Source organism: Capra hircus, chromosome 2 (assembly GCF_001704415.2).
Source record: "Capra hircus breed San Clemente chromosome 2, ASM170441v1, whole genome shotgun sequence".
NCBI classification, from domain to species: Eukaryota; Metazoa; Chordata; class Mammalia; order Artiodactyla; family Bovidae; genus Capra; species Capra hircus.
Window position 1 is genome coordinate 49,863,072 of NC_030809.1, and position 25,669 is coordinate 49,888,740.

Below are 25,669 nucleotides of genomic sequence, written 5' to 3' on the forward strand. Positions count from 1 at the left end.
AGAAACCAGCAATCTAGAAATGCTAATGTCACAGACCAAAAAACCCTAAAATAGCTGGGAGAAGTAGAAGATTTGCCTACATGGAAAGAAACTTAATGTTTTTAATTTCTTTCAAAGGAAGCTTGACCCTCCGTTTCAATCACGCACTCACTGTGCCCTCCCCGCTAATCACTGCTGTGCCTGGCCAGTGGGAGACCTGGCTCTGGGCAGGGCAGCCAAGAACCACCTCCACAGACATCTGGGAAATTTGAAGTCCAGGCTTTCTAGTTTATGTGCTGCAGAAGCAAGCACAGTCCAGGCTTTCTAATGTAAGAATTTCTTAGGTTGGTTACGAAAAAAAAAACCCACACAATTTCAACTCCTTTGTGTCTTAATAGGGATACTAATCCTCAGGGAAAGAATTGTTTTCAACACCTAAAAGTTTCAAAAGTAGAACCACTCGGCACTGTAATAGATGTGGTCAGGCAGCATGTGGGGTTGGGAGTGGCTTAACCAAATAAGGTTTTGCTTTTCTGTGTAACAAGACCAGAAATCAGCAGACCTGGGCTTGAGTAGCATCTTCCTTGGTGTCCCAGGCTCCTCCTGACTTCCCATCCCACCATCCCTGGGGCATGGTCTCCTTCCTCAACACTATTTCTTGGTTATGAGCACCCTGCCTAACACAATCCTATAAGAAAGAAGTCTTCCAGGATAGGTAGCAGCAATGCTCAGAAACATATGAGGTAGGATATCAAACAAAGAAGTCTGAACTTTGGAGCCAGGATAGAGTTTAGATCCCTGGCCCTGCTTGCTTGTTCCTGTGGACACTGAACTGCTACTTTGAAGTTCAGTTTAAGAAAAGAAAGTGTTAGTCAGGAAGTCATGTGATCTCATGGACTATAGCCCACCAGGCTCCTCTGTCCATTGAATTCTCCAGGCAAGAATACTGGAGTGTGTTGCCATTCTCTTCTCGAGGGGATCTCCCCAACCTAGGGATCAAACCCGGATCTCCTGCATTGCAGATTCTTTACCATTTGAGCACCAGTGAAGCCCTGAAGTTCAGTTTACTCCTGGTAAAACGGGGACGGTAACAAATGAATTTAATTGTATGAGGATTTAGTGCAATGGTGTGGGAAATGTATCACAGTTCCTGACACCTGGTTAGGTGCTCAATAAGTTGAAACCATTTTTTTCCCCCCGCAAAGGTCTAGTTTTAAGTTTGCAAAGTTCTGTTTAGTGTGGTGAACAACCTTATACCTGGGGAAACTCCAGAATAAATATAAAGCATCCTTTTTAAAAATTTACTTTTAATTAGAGGATAACTGCTTTACAATATTATGCTGACTTCTGCCATACAACTATGTGAATTAGCCATAAGTATACATATGTTCCCTCCCTGTTGAACCTCCCCCACCCACCACCCCCACCCCATATGAATACAACAGCTAAACATTTAAATGTAGTTCTGTGCGGTAAATAAAAAGATTCATCACGACTTTGCCAAGTATATTAGGTAGCTCACAGGGTCTCCAGAAGGGCCAGAGACCCAAGACCAATGCTAAGCAGCCAAGAATAAATTATGTCTTCAGAAGACCACGCTGCTGTCACTACAGGCACATACAATGTTAAAGGCAGATGTTCCAGATAAAACATGGAGGAGGGCGGATATGTTTTAAGAATGCTTTTTAGGTTTTGATGTTCAGGCTCTCATCAGTGATGAAACCCTCCTCTGGAACAGAATTCCTGTGAGAAGATGCAGGTATGCTCTCAATAGGCTAGCAGAGAAAAAAGACTGTGGATAAATAGTAATAGCAATAATTAGGTAATTACAGTTGATGGAAATACTGCTGGGAAGCAAAGTTTGCTAGGAGAGCATATGACAGACAAACCTAACATACTCAAGGTCAGGGAAGACTTCCCTGAGCAAGTAACAGTTGATAAACAATAATATTCTAATAATAGATTGTGTTTGTGTTATAAAATTATAAGCAGGTCATTTTAAAAACGACCTATGAACTTTTCAGGGGTCCCCAAAAACATTTGAAACCTGTTAAAAAATATATTGCCCCTAAACTATGAAAACTGCAAAACTGCAATATTTAAACAGCTGTAAAACATAATATATCAAACCATTATTTCCTTTCATATTCATAAAAATGTCTTTAGCTTTGAACACAATTTGTAGATTAGCTTTTCTCAATTCCAAGGTATATGAGATGACAGATGAGAAACCATAGCCAACTGTAAAAAGTAACCAATCTTTTTTTTTTTAGATTGATTTATCTATTTATTTTTGGCTGAGCTGGGTCTTCGTTGCTGTGCTCAGGCGTTCTCTAGTTGCAGTGTGAAGGCTTCTCGTTGCAATTACTTCTGTTGTGGAGCACAGGTTCTAGGCTCTCGGACTTCAGTAGTTGTGGCACACAGGATCAGTAGTTGCAGCTCGAAGACTCTAGAGCATGGCCTCAGTGGCATATGGGCTTAGCTGCCCCGTAACATGTGGGATCTTTGGACCAGGGATCGAAACTGTGGTCCATATACTGGCAGTTGGATTCTTAAGAACTGCACCACCAGGGAAGACCTGAGCTAAATTTTTAAAATCAATTACAATAAGCTGCTTAAATTTTTATTTTTAATATAAAAATTATATTTAGTATGAAATTGGGATACATTTTAAAATATTTGGTGTTATGTGAGGTGGACTCTGGTGCCTACAAAGATCTCAAATTGCAGAGTCAGACATGACTCAGTGACTAAGCATACAAGGTCTTTGGAAGCTCAGGGCAAAGCATCTCAGGAGGATGTACTAAATGGTAATCTACAGGAAATGGTCTCAAGTTCAACTTTTTCAGAGACTTAAATGCAGCATGTGTGACCGGGAGGCATAAAGAAGAAGGTAACATGCAAGAAATAAAAAGAACCAGTGTGGGAGTAAACATTAAGTCTATAGCATGGAGTTCTCAAGGCAAGAATACTGGTGGTTTGTCAGAACTCTCCACCATGACCTGTCTGTCTTGGGTGGCCCCACACAGCATGGCTCATAGTTTCACTGAGTTAGACAAAGCTGTGGTCCATGTGATCAAATTGGTTAGTTTTCTGTGATTGTGGTTTTCATTCTGTCTGCCCTCTGATGGAGAAGGATAAGAGGCTTATGGAAGCTTCCTGATGAGAGAGACTGACTGAGGGGAAACTGGGTCTCGTTCTGATGGGCGGGGCTGTGTTCAGTAAATCTTTAATCCAATTTTCTGTTGAAGGGTGGGGCCGCGTTCCCTCCCTGTAGTCTGACCTGAGGCCAAACTATAGTGGAGGTAATGAAGATAATGGTGACCTCCTTCAACAGGTCCCATGCACTGCTGCACTCAGTGCCCCCAACCCTGAAGCAGGCCACCATCGACCTGTGCCTCCCCCAAGACTCCTGGACACTCACAGGCTAGTCTGGGTCAGTCTCTTGTTGGGTCACTGCTCCTTTCTCCTGGGTCCTGGTGCACACAAGCTTTTGTTTGTGCCCTTCAAGAGTCTGTTTCTCCAGTGCTGTGTAAGTTCTGGCATCTCTATGGTGGGGATAATGGTGACCTCCTCCAAGAGGGCTTATGCCACACCCAGGTCTACTGCACCCAGAGGCCCTGCCCCTCCAGCAGTTCACTGCTGACTGTACCTCCGCAGGAGACACTCAAACACAGTTCTGGCTCAGTCTCTGTGGGATCTCTGGGTCCTGGTGCGCACAAGGTTTGTTTGAGCCCTTCAAGTGTCTCTGGCAGGTATGGGGTTTGATTCTAAACGCAGTTTCACCCCTCCTACCATGTTGCTGGGGCTTCTTTGCCCTTGGACATGGGGTATCTTTTTTTGGTGGGATCCAACATTCTCCTGTCAATGGTTGTTCAGCAACACATTGTAATTTTGGAGTCCTCGCAGAAGATGAGCACACGTCCTTCTACTCCGACAGAGGATGAGATGGTTGGATGGCATCATCTACTCTATGGACATGAGTTTGAGTAAGCTCCGGCAGTTGGCGATGGTCAGGGAAGCCTGGAGTGCTGTAGTCCATGGGATCAGAGTCAGACGTGACTGAGCGACTGAACTGAACTGATAGCATGGAGAACTTTTTAACAGTGTGAATTGAAGAGGACTGCTATGGTAGACTGAATAAAGGCTCCCTAAGATGATTACATTGGGCTTCCCTGGTGGATCAGATGGTAAAGAATCTGCCTACAATTCAGGAGACCTGGGTTTGTTCCCTGGGCTGGGAAGATCCCCTGCAGAAGGGAATGGCTACCCATTCCAATATTCTGGAGAATTCCATGAGCAGAGGAACCTGGTGGGCTAGTCCATGGGGTCTCAAAGAGTAGGACATGACTAAGCAACTAATACTTACACACTTGTTTCAAGATGATAACATTATATTGCAAAAGGGGCTTTGCAAATATGATTATCTTGAGATGGGGAAATTAGCCTGGAATATCCAGGTGAGCATAATGATGCTATTACAAGTCTCCTTGGAGAGGTGGGGAAAAATACCACCACAGAGGGAAGGCAATGAGATGATGCAGAGACAGGAATGATGGGGCCACAAGCCAAATATTGCCAGCAGCCACCAGCAGCTAAAAGAGGAAAGAAACAGATTTCCCCTAGCCTCCAGAAAGAAATGGGGACTTAATTTTAGCCCAGTAAAACTTATTTTGAGCTCCTGACCTCAAGAATTCTAAGAGAATAATAAAGTTGTATTCTTGAAGCCACTAAGTCTGTGGTAATTTACTATAGCAGATACTGAAAACTAATACAACCACTAACATGGTTCTCAACCATCAGAATCCAAGATCTGCATTTGTTTTGTAAAATGTTTAAAAATCTAAAAGCACCAAACATGTTTAAAAGTGGTTTAAATATTAATCCAAATCAAGGCAAGAACAGTTTCTGTCTATAAATATACACCTGGTTTTAAAATACAATCACATTTTTTAGGGGAGTTAAGTAAAATTCACCCTCAAAATTAAAAAAAAGGTTCTATTGATTTCTGAAATTGGGTCAAGCGGCTATGTCATTGCTAGTGCAATAATGACTATACCTTGTGTTTTTTCATCTCAGAGATTGCCTTGTTCCTTTGACTCCCCTCAATCTATCTCTGAGGAAAGTAGGGGAAATAGGAGCACAAAATCCTATCATTCCTACTTCTTTTAACTCTTGATTTTTATAACAAGATATTTTAAATGTTTTGTTTTTTAAAAGAAATTAACATTTTCTTTCATTCACTAATAACTAAGGAAAACCAAAAATACTAATTAGCAGATGTTTATAAAGATGTAGACAATTATTTTACATAAAGTATCATGTTAAATGAGAATGTTCCTTTGACATGGTTACACAAAGTCAGAGAAAATCCTATTATCTGTGACAAACTACAATCTTTAAGTGAACAAGACTTTCATGAGGTCCATTCAAAACAAAGTGGTAAAGGACTAACCTGGCAGCGCGACGGATAGGAATCTGCCTGCCAGCGCAGGGTGCACAGGTTCCAACCCTGGTCTGGGAAGATTCCACGTGCTGTAGAGCAACTGAGTCCGTGCGCCACAACTACTGGGCCTGCGTGCTGCACTGCTGAAGCCCACAGGCCCGAGGGCTGCACACTGCAACTACTGATCCAGGGTGCTGCGACTCCTGAAGTCCGACTGCCTAGAGCCTGTGCTCTGCAGCGAGAAGCTCTCACAATGAGAAGCCCAAGCACCTCAATGAAAAGAAGCCCCCACCCACTGCAACCAGAGAAAGCCCATGCACAGCAACAATGACCCAGTGCAACCAAAAATAAATTAAAAACAATTTTTAAGGTAAATACACCACTTATGGAATTATAAACTGTTTTTACCAAGGTTTATAGCTGAAGTCCAAATCAGGATAAAATGATTTCATTTTAAAATGAGTATTTAACTCATTTTGAATGTCGATGCAATAATTAATCATAGAAACAATACCTGACGCAACACAACTGACATACTGTCTTTATGGATAGAAGTTCAGGATGTCAGTTGTTATTTTTTTCGGAAATTTGTTTTAATGAAAAATTTAGTATTCTCTTTGCTTAATTAGATTCTCACACTTCATATGAAGCTCTGTGTACTATAAAAAGAAATGTAAACAGCAGAAAAAATCAAATAAAGTACTATAATTAATTTTTAGCCCACAGAAAATATCCATGCATCCCCCAATATTAAGAGGTTCCTAATTAAATCTTTTAGATGAGTAATCTAACCATTTAGTGAATTTATTTGGAAGTTATCTGGTTTTATAGTGTGCCCTACACTAATAATGCCTGTTTTTTCAGAAAATGCATTTGGATATTTTGACCGCCTCAAATAACTTGCTAAATGTGTTGTACTAATACATATCCATAGTGTCTGCTTAGTTAACAATCAGCTGTATTAAAAAAATGAGAATCTTTCATGCCTAGCATGGAAGAATCACACCAAGAAACCTTTGTACATTCAAGAAGTATTTAAAAATAAAAGCGTATAAAATGTAGCATTTAACTGATAGGAAACCTTTGGGCAAAAATAGAGCAAAGTATCCAGGGAAAAATTAATTAGTTCTATTACAATGATTTTGACGTCACTAAACGTGTTTGAGACCTTAACAGTTCTTGCTAATAATGCAATTAACTATAGATTTAAAATTTTATCCTGATATTAAAAATATTAACTTGTTAAAAATTTAGGGAATCCCCCAATGGTCCAGTGGTTGGGACTCCCTGCTTTCACTGCCGAGGACCTGGGTTCAGTCCGGTGAGGACTGAACTAGGATTCCACAGGCCATGTGACACAACCAAACACAAAAATTCATTTTAAATTTAATTGAGAAACTGTTCTAGAAATGCAAATTTAATCCCTTAAGTCAGAGAAAAGAAAATGGACACACACAAAAGAACTGTAATACTTACAGAAACATAAATTATTAAAAATTAGGTACTTTCTTATGATATGAGAAAAATGATGAATTGACTATATGGTCAAAATAATTCTATGAAAAGAAAAATTTAGTTTTTGGATCTATATTGTATAATTCAAACAGTAAGTGGAGCCTAACTTCTTTATTACACAGAACTATGAGTTTTCTACTCCCCTCCTCTTAGAACAATTACTTTATAAATCAATGGTTTGCCAGGCTCATCAGTTTTTTTAGTACCACTTAAGTACATACATGGACTTCCCTGGTGGCTCAGACAGTAAAGAATCCACCTACAATGCAGGAGACCTTGGTTCGATCCCCGGGTTGGGAAGATCCCTTGGAGGAGGGCATGGCAACCCACTCATCTTCTTGCCTGGAGAAATCCCATGGACAGAAGAGCCTGGTGGGCCAGAGTTCATGGTCACATAGAGCTGGACATGACTGAGCGACTAACACAGCATAACAGCACATATACATTCATATTTTCAAAATTCTGTGAACAAAATTTTCAAAATGCTATGAATTTTAAGGAAAAACAGTAATTGTTTCACTTCTGTCTTACCTGATACAGTGACTCAACTTTACAATGCAAGAATATGAATGTCAATATGAATACAAAAGCAAGACTACAAACTAATGTTTTCTTTGGGGTTTTTTTTTTTTTTTTTATGATCAATTCCAAACACACAGTACAGGGAAAATGGAATGAGTAAGAAAAAAAATTTTTATTTCCCCATTAACACCAAGTCATATTATTCAAAATGTGTTTCAGAATACTTAGCCAGATCACCAAATCCCAGCCACTGCCTTAGTTCAAATGTTCACTAATAGTCAAGCAACAGAAATCCATTGAGACTTTTATACAGAGAGAAGAGCTACATTGCTATATATAATTTATTAACTTGGTTTAGTTTCTCGATATTTAGCAAGTTTGTGTAAAAATTACTATTCCCATTGGTTCACAGTTACATTAATATAAATGCATAATTTCAAAGCCAATTTTCCTTTCACTGTGAATATAAAACTTCTTAAAGAGAGTGTGGGTTGGGACAAAATAATGACTGGCTGCTAGAATAGCATTGTTCAAAGCCAAATACACTGGCAGGATCAAAAAGCATAAATATATATACAAACTCTCAGGATGCTACTGTTTTCCACATTTTTGCAATACATACTTATAGCATGGTATGAATTATTTCCTCCAACTTGAAAAAAAAAATTACTACATTTTAATCTTCATTTCAAAATAACTCATTCAAATGAAGAGGAAGTTCATTTGTTAATTCTGTTCAAAAGATAGATTCAAATATTTTCTTCACTACATGTACAAATTTTTTTTAACCTAAGTGTCTCATTACAACCAGTTCAGCAATAAGACCTCCTAGTGCTTTGTTAGAAAACTGCATTCAATAGCTACGATTGTAAAATCTATGGTTGAATCCATAAGACACTGAATTATAACCAAGTCCAAAAAATGTATGAGCATTCAACAATACCTTTGGAACCTGTGAATTACTGCAAAAAAATTTTACATGTCCATATAATTCAAACATAAACTTTGTGGAGAAGGGGTGTGAAATAAATACTATAGTATTTTCCAACTTATTTAAGTGCTACCTAAATGGTTAGATGTGAAGATTAATATTACTAACATTATTAGTCAAGCTATTTCAAAGACTGTTTTCCAAGTAGTGAGAACAATTTTGCAAAGCAAAGATAAGCAAGAGCCTATGCCAATGCATCTTTTCCTGTAGTGTAATGTAACTGCTAATATGAGGTATAATCTGTAAGCAATTAATACAAATATAAATAGGTATAAGTCACCACTAAATCACAGTCTGGTGAAAAGCTTCTCAGGTATGTAGTTTGAGGAGGGAATTAAGGGAAATGGAGAGACGGGAAGGTCAGGGCAGGTTTCCACTGGGAACATCATTTACACTCTTTATCGTTATCACTATCTGGTATGTAACTATCCACTGATGCAGAAAGGTAAATCCTTTCTAAGTATGCTGGTCTAGAATATACTTTGTGTAGCATAGTAAGATTACTTAAGTATTACTGATGCTTTATTTGCATTTATACTTGGATATACACATAATTATATGTATATCAAAAACTATAAACAGAATTTAAAAACACTTTTATCTCATTTTAGAAAACTTATTAAGATAGAACTATGTGCTACAGAATTTCCTAGAATATCTAAACTCAGGTATAAAACCAAAGGAAAACATTACTATGTCTTTAGTATAAATGGTTTGTGTGAAACCTCAAGCTCACTCATCTTTTTATAGATGTGTTTATTTGATGAGGATTGTGATCCAATGATTGTTTAGCAGCAATTTTACCAAACTGTAAATTCTTTTATTAACAGGCATTATAAACATAATACTAATCTTATTTAAAAACCATGAGTGCCACACCAGTGAATATACAGCTCATGAATAACTTAAAAAGTATTTCCCATTTTAAAAGGCAACACTCAGCATACAAAAACCTATACTAAACAAAGAAGCTATAATATGGATACATGATTGATGTGTCTAAAATGATATATATACAGTACATAATTAATGTTAATTATGTGATCAGTACATTTTTTTCTATATGATTCCCTTCATGCTTCACTTTCCCCAGAAACTGAATTCTGAACTTCTTCTTCTAAAATTGGTACAATCAGGTTATCCTTGGACATCAAATTATATTTCATCACAAATTTAGTAAACCGGTGACACAAAAATGTTTCATTCTGTAGAGAGAAAAAAAAATTTCAACTTACTACTCAAAACCAAATAAATGAGACATATATCAACATATATTATTGTCATTCTCATAAGAATGTACCAGGACAATTAGTGAAATATACTTACTTCATATTCATCAAATATCTGCCGGTGATGAAAATAAGCATGTGAAAATATTCTGTAAATCCTACGGCATACTGATCCTAGTTTTGCTACAGATGATTCCTTTATGCTAACTCTAGAAATAGAAAAGAAATAATAGATTCATAGAGCTAGACAGATCTTAGGAACAATATAGTCCAATCTTCTCAATTCACGAGAGCAGAAACTGACACCAGAGAAAATAAGTGACCAGTCCAGTTCACATGCTAGTAAGTGGCAAGGGCAAGACCAAAACTCTTGTTCCTCACTCCTAACTTCACTACCTAACCATAGCACCCAAGAAATTCAGAATTATAATTCTGAGACTTTGTTAAAGTTTAATGCAACTAAAACAAACCTTGGCAAAACTTACTAAAAACAGGTTTTTGATATTTACACTCTGTCCACTAGAGCAAATTAAAACTACTAAAAGGAATTATCATTTTATTCTACGGAACTCAATTTTTTAATGTGTGTATGAGAAATAAAAACTGCCTATTTGTTTTCTTTTTTAAAATGTATACAGGATACTAAGGCAAAACCCATTATTTTTTACATATTTTATGTGAGCTCTTTGAAGTCAGTGATATTTAGGTGAAAAAGCCTCCAAATCTATCCACTCGGTAACAAACATCTTAAGAGAGAATAAAAGACCAGTCACAAACCTCAACAATAATATATTACAGTTATGCACAGGCTTCCTCCCCGATCTTAAAAATCTAAAAGCAAGGATAAGGACTCCTTCAAAAATTATCAGTCCAATAGAGAACAGACTAAGGGGGAGGAGGAGGATTGGAGAGGGATGGAGTGGGAGTTTGGGAATAACAGATGCAAACTGCTATACACAGAATGGATAAACAATGAGGTCCTGCTGTGCAGCACAAGGGAACTATATTCAGTATCCTGTGATAAACCACAATGGAGAAGAATATGAAAAAGAATGTGTGTATATATATGTAAAACTGAGTCACTTCACTGTACAGCAGTAACTAACACAACACTGTAAATCAACCATTCTTCAATTAAAAGAAAAACAGGCTGGAAATACACAGAACATACTTAAGAAAAAAAAAATAAGCAGTCTAACTTAGGAAAGTCTGCTCTTTAGCATGCTGTCTACGAGGATGCTCACTCTACCAAAGTGTCAAGTAAGCAAGTGTGTAAATATCCCAACCCTAAAGCTTGAGAGGGAGAGCCCTGGAAAATGACACACAGGAGCAGGAACTACTCATGACTGAACCGGCCAGTGAGCTTTGGGAGCCGAGCCCTGATGCCTTTAGTTTGATCACAATCTTAATTTCAAAACGTGAATAATTCTGGACAAGTCAAATATACAACAGATAAAAAATAAAGTTTACAGAATTCAATGCATTAATGAGCAAACTAGTTTTAGTTCTAAAAACATCAATCTTTAAATCCGAAAAGTTTAATACCTCATTTAAAGGTTTTATTTACCTGCTGGGAAAATATTTATTGCTATTCAGAAGACATGCAGCACCATCAAGCGTGTGTCTAGTGTAGTCTATAGCAGGACACTATAAAAGAAAGGATATAAAATGCATAAACAATGAGTTCTGCCTCTAAAATTAGGTATATTTATTGCACAGGTATCTTAATCCAAAACCTCCAAGCATATTCTAAGGAAATGTTTCTTACAATATCAGAATGACTGTAAAATTCAATGTTATGTCAATTGAATGCTTTACTATCCCCTCAACTATAATACCCAGCTTACAGTAAATAAGTGAATCAGTCTCCCAATTTCTCACTCTCAGTATTGTACCTACATGAAAACAATGCTTCTGTCGAGTTAGGAAGAACACCTGATTATCTAATCTAACTCTCTGGCTTTACAAATGAGGAAACTGGTCAGTTTGCAAATGATGCACAGGATTCGTACCAGATCTTAAAAATCTATGGGAACTCCCTGGCTGTCCAGGTGGTTAGGACTCCACACTCTCATTGCTGAGGGCCCAGGTTCAATCTCTGGTCAATGAACTAAGTAAGATCCCACAAGCTGCACAGTGCAGCCATTAAAAAAAAAAAAAAAATTTTATAGGCAAGGATAAGGAATTCCTCAAAACAAGCAGACCAACTTAGGAAAGTCTTGTCTTTAGGCATGCTAAGAAGATGCTGACTCTGTACAACAGAAATTCAAGTAAACAAGCGTGCAAATATCCCAACTCTAAAGGATGAGAGAGACAACACCTGAAGAATGATGCACAGCAACAGGGACTACCCTTGACTTGCGGTCAATGATTTACACTAGATGACATAGTTAGGAAGAAGGATTTAAAAACCATAACCCAGATATACTGATTCCTAGTCCACTGGTTTATACTTTGCCAAGTGGCCCAGCAGCCTTCTTCACAAATACCTCCAAAGATCACTGTCTTCTTACATCCTAAAAAGTATGCCTTACTATGTTGCTGGTACCCTAATTCCAATCTAGTAGCTCTATAAAAATTTTTCTCCCTGAACCTCCTTTGCAATTTAATACAAAATCTGAAATTTCTTTACATTTTAATAAACCTGTCTTACTCTATTTCATATATCAGAAAATGAAACTGAATTGTCTCACAGCAAATCAATCAAAGGAAAGATAAAACTGCAAAGTAATTATTCTCATTCAGTTCTTCTGAGGGCAAGGAGTGAGAAGCATCAAAAGAAACGAAGACGCAGAGTGAACCAGGGAACCCATAAGAAACAAGTAAGACTAGAGAAAGAAAAATGACTCTAATCCTACTCAGTAATTAGAATATTTTTCAAGTGCTGAAAATGAAATTGGCGTTTTAAAATGCAGTAACTACTCAACACTGCTAAGTATAGTACATGGCAAATACAGATTTCAGTTCAGTTCAGTTCAGTCGCTCAGTCGTGTCCGACTCTTTGCGACCCCATGAATCGCAGCACACCAGGCCTCCCTGTCCATCACCAACTCCCGGAGTTCACTCAGACTCACGTCCATCGAGTCAGCGATGCCACCCAGCCATCTCATCCTCGGTCGACCCCTTCTCCTCCTGCCCCCAATCCCTCCCAGCATCAGAGTCTTTTCCAATGAGTCAACTCTTCACATGAGGTGGCCAAAGTACTGGAGCTTCAGCTTTAGCATCATTCCTTCCAAAGAAACCCAGGGCTGATCTCCTTCAGAATGGACTGGCTGGATCTCCTTGCAGTCCAGGGGACTCTCAAGAGTCTTCTCCAACACCACAGTTCAAAAGCATCAATTCTTTGGCACTCAGCTTTCTTCACAGTCCAACTCTCACATCCATACATGACCACTGGAAAAACCACAGCCTTGACTAGACAGACCTTTGTTGTAATGTCTCTGCTTTTGAATATGCTATCTAGGTTGGTCATAACTTTTCTTCCAAGGAGTAAGTGTCTTTTAATTTCATGGCTGCAGTCACCATCTGCAGTGATTTTGGAGCCCAAAAATATAAAGTCTGACACTGTTTTCCAATCTATTTCCCAAGAAGTGATGGGACCAGATGCCATGATCTTTGTTTTCTGAATGTTGAGCTTTAAGCCAACTTTTTCACTCTCCTCTTTCACTGTCATCAAGAGGCTTTTGAGTTCCTCTTCACTTTCTGCCGTAAGGGTGGTGTCATCTGCATATCTGAGGTTATTGATATTTCTCCCAGCAATCTTGATTCCACCTTGTGCTTTTTTCCAGCCCAGCATTTCTCAAGATGTACTCTGCATATAAGTTAAATAAGCAGGGTGACAATATACAGCCTTGACGTACTTCTTTTCCTATTTGGAACCAGTCTGTTGTTCCATGTCCAGTTCTAAGTGTTGCTTCCTGACTTGCATACAAATTTCTCAAGAGGCAGGTCAGGTGGTCTGGTATTCCCATCTCTTTCAGAATTTTCCACAGTTTATTGTAATCCACACAGTCAAAGGCTTTGGCATAGTCAATAAAGCAGAAACAGATGTTTTTCTGGAACTCTTGCTTTTTCCATGATCCAGTGGATGTTGGCAAGTTGATCTCTGCTTCCTCTGCTTTTTCTAAAATCAGCTTGAACATCAGGAATTTCATGGTTCATGTATTGCTGAAGCCTGGCTTGGAGAATTTTGAGCATTACTTTACTAGTATGTGAGATGAGTGCAATTGTGCGGTAGTTTAAGCATTCTTCGGCATTGCCTTTCTTTGCGATTGGAATGAAAACTGACCTTTTCCAGTCCTGTGGCCACTGCTGAGTTTTCCCAATTTGCTGGCATATTGAGCGCAGCACTTTCACAGCATCATCTTTCATGATTTGAAATAGCTCCACTGGAATTCCATCACCCCCACTAGCTTTGTTCGTAGTGATGCTTTCTAAGGCTCACTTGACTTCACATTCCAGGATGTCTGGCTCTAGGTGAGTGATCACACCATCGTGATTATCTGGTTAATTAAGCATCTGCCTACAATGCGGGAGACCTGGATTCAATCCTTGGGTCAGAAAGATCTCCTGGAGAAGGAAATGGCAACCCACTCCAGTATTCTTGCCCAAAATATCCCAATGACGGAGGAACCTGGTATCCATGGGGCTGCAAAGAGTTGGACACGACTGAGCAACTTCACTTTCTTTTAGGGCTTCCCTGGTGACTCACATGGTAAATACAGATTAATCTACACCAAAAAAAAAAAAAAAGGTACATCCTCTTTCAGCCATCTTTCTGTGCCACCGTAATGGTGCGCATGTATGTCCTGGCTGACGCTCTCAAGAGTATCAACAATACCAAAAAGAGAGGCTAATACCAGGTGCTCCAAAGTCCCAGTCAGGATTCTAACTGTGATGATGAAGCATGGCTATACTGGAGAATTTGAAATCATTAATGACAACAGGGCTGGGAAAATTGTTGTGACCCTCACAGGCAGGCTAAATAAGTGTGGAGCAATCAGCCTCAGATTTGATGTGCAACTCTAAGATCTAAAAGAAGGGCAGAATAACCTGCGCCTGTCCCGTCAGTTTGGTTTCATTGTACTGACAACCTCGGCTGGCATCATGGACCATGAAGAAGCAAGACAAAAACACACAGGAGGGAAAATCCTTGGAATCTTTCCAGCGATGTAATGCATACGAATAAAATGCCTCAGAGGAAAAAAAATGTACATCCATAGGAATTTTGTGGCTAGTAGACTCCCTGCCTAAAACAGTAACAAGAGCAGTATTCATTGAAAAAAAGTATCTTTATCCATATATATGATTACAAGGTGATTTGGTCAAAGACAAACATCCCAAGTCATTGTAATTCTCATTCATATTGGTCACTTGGATGTACCATTAAGTCAGCATGGAAATACAATGCAAGCTACATGTTTAATTTAAATATTCTAAAATCCACATTAAATAGGTAAAAAAAAAAGGTGAAATTAATTTTAATGATGTATTTTATTTAACTCCATATAGCCAAAATTACCGTTTTAACATAATTGATAGAAAAATTGCTAATGAGCTTCTGTGTGGTTTTTTTGTAGAAGGAGTTTAGACTTTATTTGATGAACTCTACAGACCACTGAATAAGACAGGGACAAGCTCAGAGGTAGACTTGTCAAAGATTCAAGTGACGCACTGGAGATGATGATTTAGAATAAGGAAATAAACTAGGAAGCTATTCAGCAGAGTCTGACCTGACTGCTAATGCAGCTTAAATAACACTGGGAAAGAAGAAGGATTTTATGGAGATGCTATGATGATAATAGCCAAGCCGTACATAGCACCTACTAAGCTCCGGGCACTGTTTAAAGCCTTTATATGTATTAACTCTATTTATTCTTCACAACAACCCTACAAGGTAGGTTATGTTTCCCACTTTGCAGATAAGAAAACTAAAGCAATGAATTAAGGACTTGCCTAAAGACTCACAGCAGAGTCAAAAGCATAACATGTTGACTCTTGAATATAGTGGACAAAAAGAAAGAAATCTATTTTCCTGAGTCATGAGGATATATGGAAAGTCCCTGGAGTGTTAAAACCTGATAAAACTCTCCCCACATACATTCCAAGATGCCAGGCCACAAGGCAGAATTTCTGTGTTCAGGTCATTACTGCTCCCTTAAGGTCACAAGAAAGTCCAAGTAGTGTATGTGCTTTCTTTCTCCTTTTAGGGGCCTGTTCCCAGGAGAACGGGGATATTTTAAAGTTAATATATAATTCACATACCACAAAATCTCTTTTAAAGTGTAAAACTCAATAGTTTTTAGTATATTCACAAAATTACATAACCATTATCAACTACATTCCATATCATTTTCATCACCCCCAAGAGAAACCCAATATTAATTAGCAGTCATTTCTCCTTCTCTCTTCCCCTGAATCCTAAACAACTGACCTACCTTCTATCTTCTCTGAAATTACTTATTCTGAATATTTCCTAAAAATGGAATAGAATGTGGACTTTTGTGTCATTCAGCATGTTTTCAAGGCTCATGAATAGTGCAGAATGAATCAATACTCATTATTTTCTTAATTCAAAACATTTTTAGACTTGGCTTTTCATATATATAAAATACTTGAAAATGTTTCTCCCTCTACAGATTCTTTTTTAAGGCTAAATAATATTCCATTGAATACATATACCACATGTTGTATATTTACTCATCAGTTGATGGAAATTTGGTTGTTTCCATTTTTCGATATTGTGATTCACGTGACTGTGAGCTTTATTAGTGCACAAGTATTGTCTGGATCTATGTTTTTCATTTGAGTATATACCTAAAAGTAGAATTGGTAAGCCATATAGTAACTCTATACCTGTTATTTTGAGGAACTTTCAAACTATTTCCAAACCCAGTATTTTACAAATCCATTGTCTATGTATAAGGGTTCCATCTTCTTCACATCCTGGCCAACACTTATTATTTTAGTCATTTCAGTGGGTAAAGTGTATGTCAATTGTATGGGTGGATCTTTTTTCCACTTTGAAAAACCTGTGGTAAAATTTGCCATTTTAACCTTTATTTTTGGCAGTGCCACATATGGGCATATGGGATCTCAGTTCCTCAACCAGAGATTGAACTTGTGCCCTCTGGAATGGAAGTATGGAGTCCTAACCACTGGACCACCAGGGAATTCCCATTCCATTTTAAACATTTTTAAACATACAATTCAGTGGCATTAGTTACATTCACTATTGTGCAGCCATCTATACTATCTGTTTTAAACCAAAGGTTTTCCCTCATTCCAAGTAGACACTATAACCATTTAAGTAATAATTTCCCCACATTCCCAATCCCCAGCCCTGACAACCTCTAATCTACTTTCAGGCTCTATGAATTTGTCCTTTCTAGATGTATCATATAAGTGAAATCATACCATAACTGTTCTTTTGTGTCTGGCTTAGTTCACTTAGCATAATGTCCTTCAGGTTCATTCATGTTATATATAGCATATATCAGAACTTCACCCCCTTTTATGGCTGAATAATATTCCGTTGTATGTATTTATATCCATCACATTTTTATTTCTCCATTCTCATGTGGTTTTGATATGCATTTAGCCTAATTACTAATGATGATGAACACCTTTTCATGTACTTACTGACCATTTTTATATTTCTTTAGAGAAATATCCATTCAAATCCTTTGTTCATTTTAGGGACTTCCCTAGCAGTCCAGTAGTTAGGACTCCATGCTTTCAATGCCATGGGCGTGGGTTCAATCCCTGGTTGCAAAACTAAGATGCTATAAGCTGCACTGAGCAAGCAGAAAAAAAAAAAAAAATTCTTTGCTCATTTTAATATTAAGTTGTCTTTTAGTTGTTTCGTAATAGCTCTTTATATATTCTGGACACCAGACCCTTAACAGAGATATAATTTACAAAAATATTTTCTCTAGTTATGTACATTGTCTTTTCATTTTCTTGACAGTGTCCTTTAAAGCACAACCATTTTTATTTTCTAAGAAATCTGACATATATATCTTTTTCCACCACTGAGCTTTTGTTATCATATCTAAGAAATCACTGCCTAGTCCAAGGTCATGAAAATTTATACCTATTTTTCCCCCCAAGAGTTTTACAGTTTTAGCTCTTACATTTAGGTGTTTGATTTCCATTGAGAGCTAATTTCTGTATACGGTGTGAGGTAGGGGGTCTAAATTCATTATTGTGTATGTAGTTATCCAGTTAACTCTCAATGAGATATTTTACATTGTCCCTTTGTACTAAATATTTGAAATCAGTATGGATTTTATACTTAAAGAACATCTCAATTTAGACTATCCACATTAAGTGCTCCACAGCCACATGTTTTATGGCTACTGTTTCAAAAGCATAACTTTAGACTGATTTCTGAATTTTTTCTTTTTGGAATTAGAGGAAGAGTTTTGCCTTAATTTAGCTGCCTCCCTCCACCTCCTCCAATTAATTCTCAATTAACTGATCCTACTCTGCATCATATATAACAGCAAACATTTGGCAAAATATGGCCAAAATAGTATGTTACAAATAGTAAGTAATGTGTTCAAACTTTTATAAATTACATTTTACCAAATATATATTTATAATGCTACTGCAAGTAATCACAATCTGCATATGACTGAAAGGACTAACGGATAACAAGTTATAATCTTCATTGCTTATAATCACTTTGTATAGTTAACTCTATTTGCTGCAATGCCTCTCTATAATTCTGAAGGACCTTGAGTAAATCATCACTGCTGCTGAGTACTCTGTGCCTCTTCCACTTCAGAATCTGCCAGTGCTTTTAATTCATAAGAACAACTTTCTTAGCTACTAATCTCTGTTGCTATTATTTTTTAACTACGTAAAATTATTTCGAAAGGATTCAAAAAGTGTCCTCTCAAGATTTTCTTTTGTTTGTATTTTGACAATAATCTTATCCCTCAAAACTACCACTTGGAAAATACACTAGCACCATCCCTTGAAACGTGGAAAATCTAGTGGAGCTGGTCTTTAGCAAGCAGTGGTGTACTTTTAAGATTCACTCACAGGATATAATTCAGATGATTATTCTATCTTACATTTAACATAACTCAAGAAAAAAATTTCCCTGGTGGCTCAGTGATAAAGAATCTGCCTGCCAATGGAAGAGACACAGGTTCAATCCCTGGGTCGGGAATATCCCCTGGATAAAGAAATGGCAATCCACTCTATTATTCTTGACTGGGAAATCCCACAGACAGAGGAGCCTCACAGGCTCCTCCTCTAGTCCTCCTCAAAAAAGTTGAGCACAACTAAACAGCAGCAACAAAGAGAAAAGTGGATGTAGTAATGACTTGGTATGTATATGTCTCACAATACAAGACACACTGGATGGCTTTCCCATATTAAAGTGAGAATAATGCATCTTTACTATTGCCAAAATGACACTAGCTTCTTGGGATTCAATTTTCTAATAGGAATGATCACATCATGTACTATGCTATAGAGTCAATTCCAGTGAATTATCAATGAAACTGCTATGATTTCCCCAGATATAGAATGATACACAATCTTAATATTGCTTCAATTTATTAACTAAAAAAAAAGTAATATCATGAGTGAAGTCAATATTGAAAAATAAGTACTACTTAGCTTAGATAGGTATCAGATACTTCTTATTTTGGAGAATTAACCTTTTCAAACAAAAGGACATCAAACATTGATTTTCCAGCTAAAGAATTAACTGGCTATAAGCTTTAGTGGTCTGTCAATATAATAATCAAAAGTCTATAATCCTACAGCACAGGGCTAACTCAGTTATTTTCAATGAGTCGATATCATGTAAAAACTAATTACTACAGATTAAAAGGGAAGGCAGATCAAGGGAAATGCAATGCTTATTTTTAAGCAAACCAGTTATAAAGGACATTTTTGAGACAACTAAGGAAAACTGTGTACTACATGTCAGATGACATGAATTATTTAAAACAAAAAAGTTCTATAAATAATTGCAACTTCCTATACTCTCACCTTAACAAAAACAAAATAAGGAAAAAACAACATGAGTGAGATTTTCAATAAGACCAATTATGGAAGGAAAATTATTATGGTGGGTTTCAAATAAATAGTAAGAAATATTAATGTAGAAAAAAAACACTGACCTATAAAACTCAACATTTCTATTTGATAGACTAGTAATCTAGTAATCAATTAGTATCAACTAGTAATCACCAACAGTTATTCCTATAAAAAGAAAAGTAAACCAAAATATCTAAACACATGTATTTCATCCATTACACATTAGATATCAACACAATATAACAGGTGTTATTATGTCATAGTCAATGAATTGTAAGTTCCAGTCGATTTAATTGTCCAGTTACAAGAAATGATACTATACAAACAAATGGAAAGATATACCATGTTCATGGATTAGAAGAATTAATACTGTTAAAATGACCGTACTTCCCAAGGCAATCTATATACTCAATGCAATCCATATCAAAATACTTATGGCATTTTTAATAGAACTAAAACAAATAATTTTAAAATTTCTGTGGAAATACAGAAGACTCCACATATCCAAAACAATCTTAAGAAATAATGACAAAGCTGGAGATACCAAGTGCCTGATTTGAAACTATACTACAAAGCTATATAATCAAAACAGTATGTTACTGGCACAAAAACAGATACATAGGGAAGAGAACAGAGATCCCAGCAATAAACCCACACTTACATGGTCAGTTGTCCATAACAAAAGAGGCAATATATACACTAGGGTAAAGAAAGTCTCTTCAATAAATGGTGCTGGGAAAATTGGACAGCTACATACGAAAGAGTCAAACTGGATTACTTACACCATATACAAAAATAAACTCAAAATGGATTTAGATTTAAATGTCAGATGGGAAACCATAAAACTCCTAGAAGAAAAAAAGGGTAGTACACTCTTTGACAATCAGGTTAAAAAATGGGCAGAAGACCTGAATACACATTTTCTCAAAAGAAGACATACAGATGGCCAACAGACACATGTAAAGGTACTCAACATCACTAATTATCAAGGAAATGCAAATCAAACCAGAATAGGTTACTACCTCACATTTGTCAAAAAGAGTACCATCAAAAAAACAAGGACTTTCCTGGCAGTCCTGCGGTTAAGAATCTGCGCTTCCACTACAGGGGGCACGAGCTCAATCCCTGCTTGGGGAACTGAGGTCCCACATGCTGTGTAGTATGGCCCACCCCTCAAAAAAGGACAAAAAATAAGTACTGTTCAGGAGATATAGGAACCCTCCTGCACCACTGCACAGAATGTAAACTGGTACAACCTCTATGGAAAACAGTACACAGGTTCCTCAAAAAATGAAAAATAGAAACTGCCATACAACCCAGCAATTGCCCAAAGAAACAAAAACACTAATCAAACAGATACATGCATGCCCCTGTTCACTGAAGCGTTATTTATAGTAGCCAAGATATGGAAGCAGGGTTTCTCTGATGGCTCAGTGGTAAAGAATTCACCTGACAACGCAGGAGATGCAGGTTTGATCTCTGAGTCAGGAAGATCACCTAGAGAAGGAAGTGGCAACCCACTTCAGTATTCCTGCCTGGGAAATCCCACGGACAGAGGAACCTGGTGGGCTACAGTCCATGGAGTCACAAGGGTCAGACACAACAGTGACTAAACAACAATGACGACAACAAAGATGCGGAAACAATCTAAGTGTCCATATAAAGAAGATGTGGTATGTATACACATTGGCATAAAAGAATGAAATTTTGCCATTTGCAAAAGTGTAGATGGACCTAGAAGGTATTATGCTACGTGAAAAAAGTCAGAGAAAGGCAAATACCATATGATTTCACTTGTATGTGGAATCTAAAAACAAAACAAAACAGAGAAAGACAAATACCATATGATTTCACTTATAAGTGGAATCTAAAAAAACAAAAGTGAAGAAACAATAAAACAGAAGTCATAGATACAAAGAACAAAAGTGGTTGCTAGAGAGGAGATAGAAATGAATGAAATAGGTGAGGAAGATTAAGAGGTATAAACGGCCAGTTACAAAATTAATGAGTCCTAGGAATGAAATGCACAACATGAGAAACACTCTCAATAATTCTGTAGCAACTCTGTATGATGACAGATGGTAAACTAAACTTATCACAGTGATCACTTTGTAATTTAGAGAAATATCAAATCAGTATGCTTTACTCCTGAAACTAACATAGTATAGGTTAATGATATTTTAATTAAAAAATTTTCAAAAGATACTGATCAAAAGAAATCCTAAAGTAACACTGTGACAATAACCTTGCAGCAAAAAACTCTAAATCAAAGAGCAAAATAAACAGTGACCTAAAAACTCAAAAAAAAATTTGTCTACCATTGTCTTGAAGAGATTTAGGTTACAATGAATTTATTAGTCGTTCAACTTTATACATTCTCACCTCTTTTGGTGTTTTATGAGCTGCACAAAGAAAAATCCACTGTTCAGTTGCTGTCATCTGAGTGCAGGTATCTGGATGGCATTCACTCTGTTAAAAATTGTTACACTTATTAACATGTAAAATAACAATGAAAAAGTTTATCAATTGGGTTACTACATTTTGTGCAAAATTCTAGAATAAATTAAAAATTCTAGATGTCTTTGTAAGCACATTAATTTATAAAAACAGGAAAAAAATCAGAACTTTCAATTAGTTTTAAGTTAAAGAAAATATTACCTGAAGTTTGACAGCAAGTCCATTTAGCTCAAGACAGAATTGCCTAAAAAGGTAAATATATAAATGAAAAAGCCTTATCTATTCTTCATATTATGTTTAGAATATTGATTGTAAAAAAAAAAATACCATCCTTTCTCATCACTATTATCAACACCACTTGAACTTACATGGCACATTCCTTACAAAGACATACAGTACATTAGTAAACAAAACCCAAAACTAACGACCCTAATAACATTCAATATCAGTGTTCAGTGAGTTGATCACTTTACACACTAGAAATTAGTATAATTTTTCTGAGAAATAATCTGAAAATATTTACCAAGAACCTTACAAAGTGTGTATTTTTTGACTAAGTCATTCTCTTAAGGATCTATTCTAATGAAACAATCAGAACTGCAATCTAGATATATGTACAAAGATGTTCACTTAAACTCTATACATAAAAAATTTCTTTGAAACATAAATGATTAGCAATTGGAAAATAGTAAAATGTTGATATTACATAAACATACAAAAGATATATACTTATATTCAGAGTACAATTCCAGTTATATAAAAATTTATGTGTGTGTATATATCTGAATACAGTTGTCCCTGGTTAGAGAAGATTCCATGCTGGGGCAAGTAGGCACAGCTTGCAAGCCTGTGCTCTAGAGCCTGAGAGCTGAGACTACTGAGCCCACATGCCATGACTACTGAAGCCACTGTGCCTAGTCTGTGCTGCGCAACAAGAGAAGCCCCGGTCATGAGAAACCCATTTCACCACAACTACAGAGCGGCCTCCACTCACGACAACTAGAAAGGCCCATGCAGCAACAACGACCCAGCAGAGCCAACAATGAACTGAAACAATTTTTTTTTTTTTAAAAGAAGAAAGCAAGTTAAAAGACAAAGGTCAAATTATCAGCCATCTATTTCCACTTCAGATGCCTAATAATGTGTTGTTCTAAGAGTATACAAATAACACTATTTCTGAATCACTACATAAATCTATAGTGCTCAATATCTGTAAGTTGCATGTTTTATGTTTCTGAGTTGTTTTCCACTAAGTAGTAATAAAGACAGATGGTGATAAACAAGTTTCTCACCTAGTCCAATCTACTTATAGTCAACAGGAAAATTAAGCTAACTGATCTGCCAGTGTTATAGGTATAATCGTGGCAAACAGTGTAAACTTAACAGCTTCAAGTTAATTCGACACAGGGCTCACACACATAGTTAGGCAGCTGAAGGGTCAAACCAGAGCTGACTACCCTCTAGTCACTAAGCCCTATACACTGGCACAGGATTGCAGCCATTCAGAGGAAACAGCATCTTTTCCTGATGACAAATATTCAGTGAGAAGGATTTCACTGAGGTCAAGATTCAATCCCCATTAACATATAATCAACTACATTAACCAGTAATAGCAAGTATTAAGCCTCAAATCAGTAATATTAAGCACATGCAAAAAAAAAAATCAAACTACTTTGAAAACTCTTTTTGGTTAAAGATGTATACACTATAATAAATACAAAACAATATATATGTGATGTATAATATTTAAATTATACAAAAAAAAATAAGTGAATTATACAAATAAAATAATATTAAAAAATAACAAAAGTAGTAACAATAGCACCAGGACAAATGGAATATGCATAAGAAAGATTTTACAAGTTTTGTATAATGCATATTTCACAGTCTAAGTTAAGTACGGAGGAAAAACTTTTTTTAGATCTGAAATAAAAACCTTGTAAATTAAAATGAACCCTAACTTTTTAGAAATTATGCTTATGGTGTAAAAATTACCTTTGCTTATTTTTATCATTAATCCCACAGGTTAAGTAAGTAGTTACTTTCAAAGTAGATTAAAATAAGGCAGAGTATATATCATTCTAAAGTGTTTTCTACATTTATAAGAGTGGCATAATACCTACATACTCATGCTTTCAATGATCATCCATCAAGATGTATTAAAAAAGAAAACCCGATCAAGTAGTCAAGTGACTTGCCCAAGAAACTGGCAGCTTACAAAGAAGTATTCCCTGAAACTGCTGAACTGTTATGACAAGACACAATATCTAGACAAGCCTATAGCATCAAAACAAAACAACAGAAAAAGTACACTGTCTACAAACTGAGGCACTCATCATAGGAAATGTGGTCTAATTTATGCAGGAAAATTCAGATCTCTACTTTACTCTATTATTTAAAAATCAACTCAAAGTAACAAACTTGGATGAACACATATTTCATGCTGCCTTCTCTAACTTATCAATTCCCATTTACAATGGGAAGTTTTTAACTTCAAGAAATACCCTAATTTTTAAAAAAGAAAGAAAGAAATAACCTAGTAACTTCAGGTTACAGCTGCTTCTAAAGTTGACTCATGATTCATTAAAAATCAATTTTTTCATTCAAAGAATATTATTAAAATCTCTAAAACTTATTTCAGGATTACAATTAACCTTCATTTACCAAAGAGAAGACTGGAAATTCATACTAGTTGACACAGTATGCGCGTGACTAGTAACACATCAGCTACCAAGTCTAGACTAGGCCCTCTAGAGAGAAATAAAGTAGACAGGTAGTAGGCAGTAAAAATGAGTTGGTACATGGAAATACTGCATCTGTGATTAAAGGATATGATTAAGGAAAACTGTGTAAAATGATAAGAAGGCCCAAATCCGTAAGTACAGAAAACAATGAATAAATAACAATGTTGAAAACTTTCTAACACTGAAAACATAAAAGCTTTAGAAACTGGCTTTTTGGTCTACAGTTAAATAATTTATGATTCATAATCATAATTAATATTAAAGGTTAGTTTTACTACTAGAAGTACAATTACTATTTTGATATATCATGAGGACCTACCTTAAATGTTCATACTTCCATACACCTTCATCTTGGCCTTCAGGTGGTTCAAGAATTTTGTCAATATTGGAACAATCTGCTCTTATGTTCTGTTGAATATACTACAAACAAACAAGTTTTATAGTTAATTAAAATATTACACTACACAGTAAAGCATACAAGAGTTATTGTTTAATGGGTTCAGAGTTTCACTTGATGAAAAAGTGCTGGAGACGGAGATGGTTGCACAACAATGTGAATGTATACTTGATACCACAAAACCATACACTTAAAAATGACAAAAATGACCAATTTTATGTTATGCATTTTTTGCCACAATAAGAAAAGGCAGAGTGAATACCAAACAAGAAAATCCAAAGAAATCCATGCCCAGAGGTAGCCAAACTGACAAAAACTAAAAATAAA

General features: G+C 36.5%; 1 protein-coding gene and 1 pseudogene across 2 annotated transcripts in view; one reads left to right on the forward strand and one right to left on the reverse strand.

The window, feature by feature from the left end:
* HSPE1 (heat shock protein family E (Hsp10) member 1) overlaps positions 7,616-25,669 on the reverse strand; it is a 46,520-nt gene continuing 28,466 nt past the window's right edge. For both annotated transcript variants that reach the window (XM_018061298.1, XM_018061284.1), the window contains 6 exons: positions 25,265-25,365; positions 22,403-22,445; positions 22,127-22,213; positions 11,250-11,329; positions 9,780-9,891; positions 7,616-9,658 (listed from right to left, as the gene is read on the reverse strand). In XM_018061298.1, the coding sequence (XP_017916787.1) occupies positions 9,527-9,658; positions 9,780-9,891; positions 11,250-11,329; positions 22,127-22,213; positions 22,403-22,445; positions 25,265-25,365 (555 nt within the window). In that variant the 3' untranslated portion in view covers positions 7,616-9,526. The remainder of the gene's footprint in view (positions 9,659-9,779; positions 9,892-11,249; positions 11,330-22,126; positions 22,214-22,402; positions 22,446-25,264; positions 25,366-25,669) is intronic.
* Positions 14,446-16,284, forward strand: LOC108637872 (annotated as a pseudogene).